This window comes from Drosophila virilis, chromosome 4, assembly GCF_030788295.1.
Source record: "Drosophila virilis strain 15010-1051.87 chromosome 4, Dvir_AGI_RSII-ME, whole genome shotgun sequence".
NCBI lineage: Eukaryota > Metazoa > Arthropoda > Insecta > Diptera > Drosophilidae > Drosophila > Drosophila virilis.
The window spans coordinates 18555882-18567896 of NC_091546.1; the positions used below are offsets into that span (position 1 = coordinate 18555882).

A 12015-nucleotide genomic window follows, 5' to 3' on the forward strand; every position below is an offset into this window, starting at 1 on the left:
AAATTGAGTTATGCTTAGGCAATTAACTAAATTAAATATATTGTTTTAAATAATATTTTATATTTTTCTTGGAAAATTTTAGATAAATAATTAATACAACAAACTGACTTGAAAATATTTAGCTTACCTATGATATAATGTTTTATCACATTTGTAAGTGTATTTTAGCCCCGATTTTTTATGAAAACGAACAAAGCTTTTGTTTACTTTTCAGCTATCGTGTCAGCCAACTAAGCACAAATATTTTGTAGCAGCAGTTTTTTTCCACTGCTTTCTTATTTATTTATTATTTGTGTTTTATTTTTTTTTTGCGCTCTGCTTTTGACCACGTGAGCTGCTATTGCTTGCGTGTGTGTGTGTGTGTGTGTGTGTGTGTATGTAGAATTTCATGGTTACAAATAGTTAATGTACAGTTAATTATTACATAATCACTCGCCCGCACGGCATACGGCAACTGGACATAGCCTCGGCGCTGGAACTCTTGCGCGCTGTCAAGTCCATTGACTCGCTGCTTAAATTTATTTTGGAACCATTCCAGCTACCGGCCATAAATATTAATTAAAAAACAACAGTAACAAAAATAGAGCAACATCACGAGTAATCAACAAAAGGGTTGACCGTCTGACCCGCAACATTTCCTGTAACTCAATTGTTATTACGTTTTTATTTAGGCTAAGGCGATGGCTAAGAACGCACAACAGCTACAACAAATGTTGGCACCCATCTGATAGTTTGATGGGGCGTGGCCCATTTTTAAATTAGTGCCTATAAATAAGCTAATAATTTGTGGTTTCTCGTACCAAGTGAAAAGACTCAAGTGAAAAGACTTCTGTTTGAAAAGACTCGCCAACGTAAATGTTAATTGGCCATTAAAAGCCGAAGGCCTCTAACATGTTATTTAGTTGAGTAACAATCAGTGAACAGTTCGACTCATTACATAAATCAATCTTATGCAACATGCTTGTCGGAAAATTGATCGAATAGAAGAAGTCTAGACGAAATCTTAGAGGCCAATATACAATTATTATGAGTCCATAATCTATTCTTAACACACCAAGAATCTATTTTTGCATTCGTTCGTGTTTACTTAAAGAGGTTCACGGCTAAACCGACTTCAGGCCTTTGTTTTAAAAGTATTTCAGGTCAAACACCAAGTTATCGGTATGTTTAAGAGGTACAGCCAGGGGCGCAGGAAGTTTTGATTTTATTTACTGCTCAGTATTGATTAATTATGAAAAGGATACCCTTGAATATTCGAAAACTTCTCTGCTAAGCTTATGCATTATCGCATAGCTATTTGTACTTGCTCAAAAATACTGCATTTAACATGCTAACTAAATATTTACAGTAAAGAAAACAAATATTTTAAATTAAAATTTATTTTTCCACTTCCTCATATTAAGAATGGCATTTAAATAGACTATATAAAATCATATTGTATACAACATTAATTTCAATTTTCCAATTGTTTTCTAAGTGCAAAGAAATAATAATTTGCTTTGCTCTTACTTTTTCTTCGCATAGTTTTTCTTCATGTTAAGCACTGGTTTTGGAACTGCCCACACAAAATAAATTAAATGACATCCCAAATAGAATTGTTCAAAGTATTTGTGCGACCGCTTCATGGGCGAAGATTGAGTATAAAATTGCTTTCAAAACGTCAGGCAAATTGTATGGTTGACAAACTGGAGAGCTTCGAAGGCGGCAAACAGCAGCCGCAGCAGCAAAAGGCAAGTTGATTGAAAAGTTGTTGGCCAACTGGTTGAGGTAGTTACCTGGCTGGTTGGGCGCTGTTAAGCTGGGGATTGTGAATGAGGCGTGTGCAGGCTATACTCCCCGTTGCCCTGAAGCTCTGCAGCAGCAGCAGCAGCTCCCTGTCTCTATTGCTCTCTCTCTCGCGCATAGGTAACTTTTAGCAAAACACTTTGCACATGTTTTTGGTGCGTTGCGAGCTATTTGACAAAAGTGCCAGGCCAAAAGCTGGGCTATTTATTATGCTTGGCACTTTGGGCCAAACAGAGCAACGCACAGAAACACACACACACACACACACACACACACACACTAATGCATGCACATACAAACGCACACATGCATGCGAGTGGGCAACTGCGTAAATCATTTCCACTTTATGCGCTCTGTAAGCCAGACAATGTCAACAAACTGCAAAGACACAAGACGCTGAGCAGCAGCAGCAGCAGCTAAAGGGGTTGGGGGGTGTCGTTGGCAGCGAGAGAGACAAGCATTATAACACATTAAAAAGTAGCTGCAGACTGCGCAGATAAATTTGAGTGAGGGGTGCAATGCAAGAGCGGGTGCAGGTGCGGGTGCGGGTGTGTTAGCAGTAAACGACAATCTCTTGCCAGCCAAAAACTTTGGCCGTTTAGAAAAGTGTCAAGCATTTTATCACACGAAGCAAAATCCACAACAACAACACGAGCAACAGCAGCAAGAGACGAAGCACAAGCAGGCCATAATAAATCTCGTGGCGAGAGAGCAAACAAGAGAGGGCGAGAGAGAGGGAGCGAGAGAAAGGGAGAACAAGTGAGCGAGCCCGTGCAACGAGTTGTTGCCGTAATGCAATGCAGCTAAGCGTGCGCCTAAAAGTATGCAACGTGTAACAGTAAACAGCGACTGAGTCGAGGGACTAGCTAACTGACTGACTAACTGACTGACTGACTGAATGGCGGACTGACTGACTGAGTGAGTGGCCAACTGACAGTTGGCCATTTGCTAAGTTTGTCCGCACAAACCGAAAAACTTGTCAACATGTTGAGTGCAGCAGTTGGCTGGCGCCTCCGGGAGAAGTCGCCGCAGTTACCCGCACAAACTTTGTGGCATGCGAAAAAAATATATGAAAAAAAAAAGCATGCCCAACTGGGAGATACCCTGTAAGACGCCTATCAGTGCTGTCAGACAAAGCTGTGTGGAAAAAAACAAAAACTAAACTAAACTAAACTAAAATTATTCTGCTTCGGAAATCAAAGCGTTTTTTTTTTTTTAATAAAGTAAAGAATATCGAAGCTATAATTAAATTGACTTAAATTGAAAACTTTTTGGTAATAAATATACAAAAAAGAATCTGGCGAATAGCGAAACGAAATCATGCTCAAACTCTAAATCTGTTGAGGCCTTTGCTCAACCACTGCACGGGGTTACAGGGTATAAAAACAACATGAATAACTGAAAAAAAAAAAAAAGCGCAAAGAAACAAAAAAGAACTGTCATCAAAAATGAGCACGTGTTTGTTATTCGTGCGCTGGTTGCCCTTTTTCTCTTGTTTTTGTTGGCCAGTGTTTAGTTTGTACAGGTGCATTCCTGCGGGAGGCAGCTTAACCATTGTGCTGGCCCGCATCGTGAGTGGATTTTGCGGATTTTCAGCATATAAAACAAACAGCAAAGACAACAACTTATTTGGGCACTTGATAATTGCATTTGAGATTAACAAACAAACACATATAAAGATCCGAAAAAAAAAAAACCAGTATCTACAGATGACATTTTTGTATAAATATTTAATACGTGGCCACAAAAAGGATATATTCAAAAAATAACTCAATCTTCAGACGATTACTCCCAGAATAACTATAATATATAGTAGTCGCATTTTGGGACTTATCTTGGGATTAAGTATTCAATTCGTATACAAAACTTTTGAAATTTTCCTAGCTAAAGTAATTTATTTGGAATGCCTCAAGTTTTAGGCCTTGCCTTGACAGCTGACGAGCTAAAACTATAAATCTTTGGCAAAATCTCTGGCCAAGACAATGCCTGTCGGAGTTGCTAATAAAATAAGTTGACGTTAGGTCTGGTGACGAATTTTCATTGAATTTTTAATTACCACTGAGATGAATTGACAAGCGGTTGGCAGGTGTTTCATGTTGCCCACCTGCGGCTTTAATTAATTAAGAGTGAAGCTACAAATTTCAGCGAGAGAACGAGAGAGGAAGAGACTGTGTGTGTGTATGTGCGGGGGGTTAAAAGTTTTCCCTTTTCGGGATATTTTAAAACGAGCCGAGCCGGAAAACATCTGCAAGACATTAAAGTGTCTGTTGGGTGTGAGTTGTAATTTAATAGCGTTGTAAATTTGTAGGCAGCTGCAACATATTCTGTTTACTCTCAACGACTGAAAATACCCTTTGGCAAACAGGAAAATACATATTAAGCAACATCGACTAGTTTAGCTCAGACATATGTGTGCATTTAACTAGCAGTTTTAGTTGCATTTAACTCAGTTTAATTTAAATTAAAATAAAGAATGCAGTGTGTCATATTTTTAAGGAGTATTTAATGGTCTGGCATACCCATGGCAAATCTCTTAGATTCCAAAAACTTTTGAACTTTCTTAACTCTGAGTGGAAGCACAAAGAATACGAGCATGAAAAATTCTTGCTTTATATTTTAAGGATAATCTTATAAGCAAATAGGAACATTTTGTATATTGACTCTGTTGACTTTTGAGCTTGTATATAATTTATTTAAAATATGAATTTAATTTTGGGAAAATAGTCTTCATCAAGGAGTATCTGCGAGTCGGGCAAGCCCTGGAGCTGAATAATTTTTAGTTATTATGGCGTGTCGAGACAAAGAGCAAATTACGCCGCTTATCTGCACAATTTACGTGCTCGGGCACAAAGGACACCGCCAGGCAGGTCCTTTTTGTCTGCAGCGCTGCATTTTAGAGTCTTTGTGCGCGGCGAGCGCAGAATTTGTGAATTTCACGTCGAGCGGCAAAATTTCGCCAAAATCAAATGCAGCGCGTGCCTCAAATTCAAAAGGATTCAAAGCAAAAGCTTTAAAACAAAAGACCCAAAAACGCGAATGCGCGCAAACGCCTTGAAGCCAAGGCGACAAGGATACGAACGCAACGCAGTTTCCATTACAAAGGACGCAGGACGCATCGCTGCTGCCATTAGAAAAGCGCAGCTTGTTGCCCAAAAATTTTATACAGAATTCAAGTTTTTGTCCTTTATTATACGCTGTTCTTTATTTTTAAAGGGGTATATTCGGTTTGTGTAGAATTTTATGCCTCCTTAACTTTACTAAGCACTTTTTAAAGGGTGTACTCGCTTCGTTAAAATGTTTTTACATAATGAAGGTTTTCCCCCTTACTATACTCTTTTTTTTATTTTGTAAAGGGTTTATTGGCTTGTGCACATTTTATACAAAGTTAAAGTTGATCTCAGTTTTCTTAGCTAAAGGATGTATTTGTTTAATGCTAAAATTCATACCGAATAAAAGTCTTTCTCCCTTATTTGAATCTGTTTTTTTTTTTAAGGGTATATTGGTTTTTATATTATATATATATACTACTATCTTCGATACAGAGCTTAAAAGTGAGATTAGATAAGATTTGTCATACTCGCAAATACAGATATCCTTTGTAGATTTTCAACAAAGTAATTCGATTTAAAATTTTATCTGATTAAGTTGGCTTTTAACTGTGAACAGAGTATTACGTAGTTGTGTGCACCCGGCTTCAACGTACCTACTTGATTTTTTCTATTCTTGTGGGATACTACGCGAAGTCAGGCATAGAAATTACGACTTGTTGTAGAAGAGTGGGAGTGTGCATAAGCGTGTGTGCTTGTGTGTGTGTGTGTGTATTTGTGTGTATGGTGCACCCAAAAACATGCTACAAAATTGTAAAGAGCCGGCCGAAACGAGTTGCCAACTGCTGCCAGTGCCAACAGCTCCAATGGAGCCCGTTCTGGTAGCAGAGTAGAGTACAAGTATGTGGGAGAGGGTGGAGGCTGTGGGGACAGCAAAGGGCCAAAGGCATGACTAGCATTTTTGTGACTTTCATGTACCATAAATTATTTTATGTTATTATTATACAATACACACAACATGTAACGGGTTGAGAGAGAGAGAGAGAGAGAGAAAGAGAGAGGGCGGAGGAAAAGTCGAGCGAAACGACAAGCAACAAGCAAAATGGTAAATTTTACTTTTATTGCGATTACGTTGACATCTTGTGTGTGTTTGTCCTTTACGCTTATTTCGCGGCAAGGCGGTAGATTGGATGAAAATAAACCTAAGTAAATGCTAAAAGACAATAAGTCGCATAAACCGAGCCGCAGTTAAAGCCGCGACATCAATTTAATAAGCATGATTTATGTGCGATCGATGGGGCAATAATATTAACAGAAATTGCGACAATTGGGAAAAATACTCGGAGGCTAGTTAAACAGAATTTTAATCAAAAAATATACTTAATCAAAAGGTTATTCCAGAAAAGACCTTCAATAAATATCATGAATGATTATATCATTAGTATTTTCCAGCTGCGAGTACTTAAATGTACTCAGCTAAATGCAACTAAACAAGACAGCATGTCGAGCCAAGCACTGGTTCAAACACCCAAATCCATTTATGTATTACCATACGCCGAACCTTACCGAACAGCGGAGCTTTAATCAGCATTTATATTAATCAAATTAAATTTGTTAAGTATATTCAAGTTCCATGATTCGTTTGCTGACATGTTTTTTTTTTTTTTCTTTTAAATTCCATAAGCGTATTTTTTGTGCTAATGGAGAGTTTAGACGAGCAAGTGGAGCCTTTATCGCTCAGCCGAGCGAGAGTGAGTGTCTGGGCTAAGGCAATGGAAATGAGGTGGAACAAAGTGCAGCAGGCGCAGCTCAAAAGCTCAAAAACAAAGCGAAATGAAATCATAAATGCCCGGACACGTGCCATGGCAGGACGCAGAGCAGCAACCACGTGCTCCGCTTGCAAGTTGCAAGTTGCAAGCTGTGAGCCCCATTTCGGAGCTGTGGCAACGAGGTGTTAAAGTTTTTGGCAAGCTCCTGAATACGAGTTAGTTAAATATTTAAATTTATTTATTGGCGCCACCTGGCAGCCCCCCCTCCACCCTGCAGTCCTTGCAGCACCGTTGCAGTCCGCTGGACGACCATTTAAAATAATCAAGAAAACAACAAACAAAGCAGCGTGCAAACTTACCGTGTGCCTCTTTTCCGAGTCCAGAGGCAGCGCCCATGCCCATGGCACCGCCGTGTCCAGAAGAACCACCGACGCCGCCAGCTCCGCCGGCCATGGAATGCTGGTGCGCTAATGTGACCGGCATTACGAGCGCCAGAGCCATAAAAATTTTCCACATTGTTAACGTGGCCATTTGACTTTTATTGCACTTCATTTTCATGCGCTGCTCCTATTTTACTTTTTCGTTTTTGTAATTTCTTTTGGCCAAAAGCTGCAGTTGGCTTCCTTCTAATATTTTTTTCTATTTTTTTTTTTTGCTTGCTTGCTTTTTCTGTGCGCCGCTTGTTGATTTTAATTTGATGTGACTTAAGTTGGATTTGGTTTGCAGATTTCGCCAGTCGCAGCTGCAGTTTTGGCCCGTCTGGCTGCCAGTTTATGCTTCACTTCTCACTCCCCTCTGCTCCACCTGCTGCGGCCACAGCTTCTGTCTAGTGGTAGTAGCACATTTCGATGGCGCCGCGCCGGCAGCAGCTATAAGAGAATCGGAGAAAAAAAGGAACACAAAAAAAAATACCATCAGTTGAGTACGTTGAAAAGTTTATTTTAGAATGTTGGCTGGGCGGGAGGAAGGCTTTCTTTGGGCGGTAGCTAGTTAAAAAGTTGTGAAAGTTTTCGTTAAAGTCAAATTGAAGCCGCAATTATCGAGTTGTAAGGCGCAGATACGCACACTCACACCCACAAACACATCCACACACACACACACACACACACACGCACACAAGCGTGCTCTAACCCAGGAGAAGTTAGAGCTAAGCCACATTGGAATGAACAATTTTTGAAGCAACTGTTCAGTTTGTCAACTTGTTGAAAAAGTTTTTCCATTCCTATTCCTTAAGGCCAGCAACTTTTCAAGTTGTTTAAAATATATGTCAAAAGCATAAGATATATATTTAATTTATGCTTATTCAAGAAAATAAAAGTAAATTATTCCTAGCTTAAGAGTCCACAATTGACCGGGGTAATAATAATACGTGAGAGAATCTCGGCAAACGGGACGGTCTCTAATTCCCAAATAAGGTCTACCACAAATAATAACATATTAAACAAGCTAAAAATTAATAATAAAAAAAAATTTTAAATACTTTTAAATCTTTGCCAATTTTCTAGATTATTAAAACTGTTTTTCATTAGCTGCAATAAATTTGGTATAATAAGGATAATAATTACTTACATGATATAATATATAAATAAAATATATAAAGTATAAATATATATATATTCATAAATTATTGTGCTCGCAACTGTTCACAAATTGTCAGACCCAATGAATAAAAAGGATACCCATGTCAAAAGTAGCAGCATTTAGTCATATATCTTTCTCCTCGAATATCAAGTATACACACATTGAAATGTATTGAAATTTCTTTAAGTTGCACTGAATTCAGTTTTCCTTTCAATAATCAGCGCAATAAGAGTTCCTTTCTTTGGTTTCCATATCCAACACACAACTAACTCAATGATATTCGCATATGGTACGAGTTTGAGTACACTCAAAACACTCACAGAGGCTCTTTGTATGGCATCCAAATACCATTCGCAATCGCATTTCCATTCCCAAGTAGCTGGCGCAGATAAAGCCACGACGCGGCAACAAACAAAAATTTACAATTTCCGGCAAGTCCCTTAACAACGCCCCCTCCCCCCTTCTCTTAGCCCACCTGAAAACCCCTCCTTAGACGTAGTAGATTGCCAGAGTTCGATAAAAATGTTGCCGTGGGGGCCAGAGAGAATTCAAAGGGGATGCTGCACACAACAAAAAAAGGAAGAAGAAAAGAAAATAACTAACATAAAAATTAAGGTACCAAAATTTGACACACGACAAAAAAAAACATTGTAAAAAAGGCAAAAGCCACTCATATATCTTAACGTGTTAAAAAAAAATTCTATAAAAATGCTCAGATGCAAATAATAATGATGATTTGCAAATACAAAATGAAGCTGACAACAAACTTGGCAACAACAAAAAGAAGGGAGTTGAAAAGGTAAAAGAAATGCTGACAAGCGAAAGGTAGCGCTAATAAATAGACACAAAGGAGGATGCCATGAGAAGGTTGCAACAGATACAACACGCCAAAGGGCCAAAAGGTTCACAGTCTAAGCAATGATATAATATTGTGAATGGGTTGCTCCCCGGTTTGGCTGAGAGGGAAGGCAGCGAACGAAATAAGAAAAGTCGCCGGCAAATCAATAGAAACGCAACCTGGGCAATTTTTTAAGTTTACCTGACCCTTTTTTTCCTAGATACTCTACCAGCATTAGGGTATTAAGCACGTGTCGTGTGATTGAGAAGACTCTAGGATCATCTGAAGATGTTCTTATTGCGCTAAAGGAGTCTTAAACACTGCCAAAGGGTAAACAACATACATTTCTACAATTTCTAAATTTCAAAAAGAGCAATGAGAATTCGTATTGGGGACGTGTCTGTTAGTTTCCAATTTTGTTGCTCGTGCCACTTCTGTTTCTATTGTCATTTTGTCAACGTGCCCGCCGAGTGTCGTCACTGGAATAGAATAGCACAAGGGGTGCGGGATGGGGCATGGGCCGGTATATGGCGAATAGATGCGGGCATGGTTATGGGAGGGAGGCGTTAATAATGATAAGAATGTAAGACATTGCAATAAGCGACCAAATGGCCGTCAGATAAGCGCAAGGCACAAGGCACAACAATGGGAAAGGTGCCATTGTGAGAGTGAAATAATAATGCCCCAGATGATAATAATGATGATGATAAAAAGCATTGTTAATAATGATGTTGCCGCTGCTGCCGATGCTGCTGATGACGATGATAAAACTAATGGGCCGACGGCAATTAGGTATGAGAAATTTGTGCTTAGGTTTTTTTTTTTAAATATCGCACAATATGAGAATAAAAACTGAATGGACAGCTTCAACTACACTTGAGCAATTTGCGCACAGTCGAGTGCGCACATTAACCCAGAGAACAAACACAAAAACACACACACACACACAGACAGAGACAGAGCACGAAACAAACACAACAACAACAAAGGGCCAGGCAAAATCAACATGGCGTACAGGCGCCGGAAACGGAAACGTCGGCCGGCCAAGCGGGCGAGCAGGCGAACGGACTGCGGACCAAACGACCCACCGACCGATAGACAAACATTCAAACAGCAACAGGAAAGGCGACCACAGCCAAAGCAATGCAAAACAAAAGTGCAGTCATTTTTAAAGACGAACTGTGTATGCCCTTCAATAAAAAGGGAAAGGGCGAAAAGTTAGAATATATAAAGAAATACCGTAATATTTAAGGGTCATTCATAATAATAATAAATAATATATCATAATTATAAATTATATAGCTAAGAAAAAGATTGTGGAAACTGTTGAACATAGTTTTTTGTATTAATTAATCCATTGAGAAAATAATGAATAATAGCAAACGAAGTCTGTATTTCTTATTCCGTTTAAAAATTTGGAAAATAAACATTTTTAATGTATCAAATGTTTTGCTCAGACCAAAATGCTAAGATTAAAAAAAAATTCTGCAATTAAAAGTGGAAGCGAATATTGAAAGAAATATTTTCCGTTTAAAATGAGAAAAAACTTAAGCAACAAAAAATAAGGTGGCGTTTTTTTTTCTTTCTTTCTTTTTGGCTAAAGCCAAGGCAACGAATGAAATTATCCTGTAATACTCTACGCTTTTGGGTCAAAAGGAATAGGACAAAATGGAAATGGGCAACATTTGATAGACACATTTTATTGCTGCATGTAGGCAGCCCCAGTCAGGCAGCAGCTACTGAAATGGACGCTCGTCTAGCGTTTGCCGCAGACATGCACTCATATAGCCCAAGCACATGTATATATATATATATATGAATGAGTGTGTGTGTGTGTGTGTGTGTGTGTGTGCGTGTTTGCCTAACCACTCTAGACAATGGCGCATCAATAGCTGCCTCGGCATTTCCTGCTGCCCGGCCAAAACGTAACCCAGCTGCAGCTCCAGCTTCACGTTGTACTTTATTATTCCCGCTAGTCTCATGCTTTTCTATTTGCTCTCTAACTAAATAAATTTTTATCATGTGCCAAGGCTAAGCTGTATGTGTGTGTGTGTGTGTACTGTAGTCCATCATGCCATATTCATGCATCCATGGGTAGCATCATTCGGAGCGTTATTCATTTATTCATTCACTTCATTCACTCGCTGCTGGCGCTGTTTCTTATGGTTTTTGTGGTTATTGAAGCGATCATTTGGAACATGCACAGCATTTTCATATTTGTTATTTTCGCTTTTCCTTGTTTAACTTCTTTCCTCGCATTCCTCGCTTTTCGCTTTCCTCTGTCCACTGCTTTTATTATAGTGCCCAAGCGTCGCCCTCTCCGCCTCTTCCTCTCTGCTGCTTCATTATTAATGGCCAAAACGTTTAATATGCGAATTTAAGAAAATTACTTTCATAACACGACATTAATGGCGACATATAAATGGCATTACCCACACCCCCACCACAACCGCCAAGCCACCCTGGTCCGCACTCCATTTCTCCATCCCTCAATCTCTGCCGTCTCCATAACTTGCCGCTGGTCTCGGCTCATATAGCGCATATATCTGATTTTTAGTGTCGATGAGATTTATCGTCATTGTGGACACACTGCGGAATCTGGACGCGTGGACCGATTCGTGGCTTGACTTATGGCCAGGCGCTTAAGCCGCCGAACTTTTTATATGTACTATATGCAGCTGCTGTTCCCGAACATTTATGCCCCGCGTCACGCTTATCCACATATATATATATACATATATATAAACACATATGCGCCAAGGGGGGAGCATTGGATGAGTACTCGCTTATTTATTGGCCTTACTTATTGTCTGTGCGTTGCGACTCTTGCGGTCTTGACCAAATGAAATGAAATCGTTTTTAATATTGCCTCGAAATTTGGCATAAACGTAAGAAGTGACAGCAGAACAAAAAAAAAAGACAATAACCAAATGTATATTGTATTGCATTTTTGTGAGCTATCTGGGCAAATTATTCATAAATATTTACGACTATT

The 12015-nt window shown here is 39.1% G+C and overlaps 1 protein-coding gene across 2 annotated transcripts in view; it reads right to left on the reverse strand.

Annotated features, from left to right (window-relative positions):
- side-II (sidestep II) overlaps positions 1–12015 on the reverse strand; it is a 90197-nt gene that overhangs the window by 63779 nt on the left and 14403 nt on the right. For both annotated transcript variants that reach the window (XM_032437529.2, XM_032437528.2), the window contains one exon: positions 6961–7470. In XM_032437529.2, the coding sequence (XP_032293420.1) occupies positions 6961–7159 (199 nt within the window). In that variant the 5' untranslated portion in view covers positions 7160–7470. The remainder of the gene's footprint in view (positions 1–6960; positions 7471–12015) is intronic.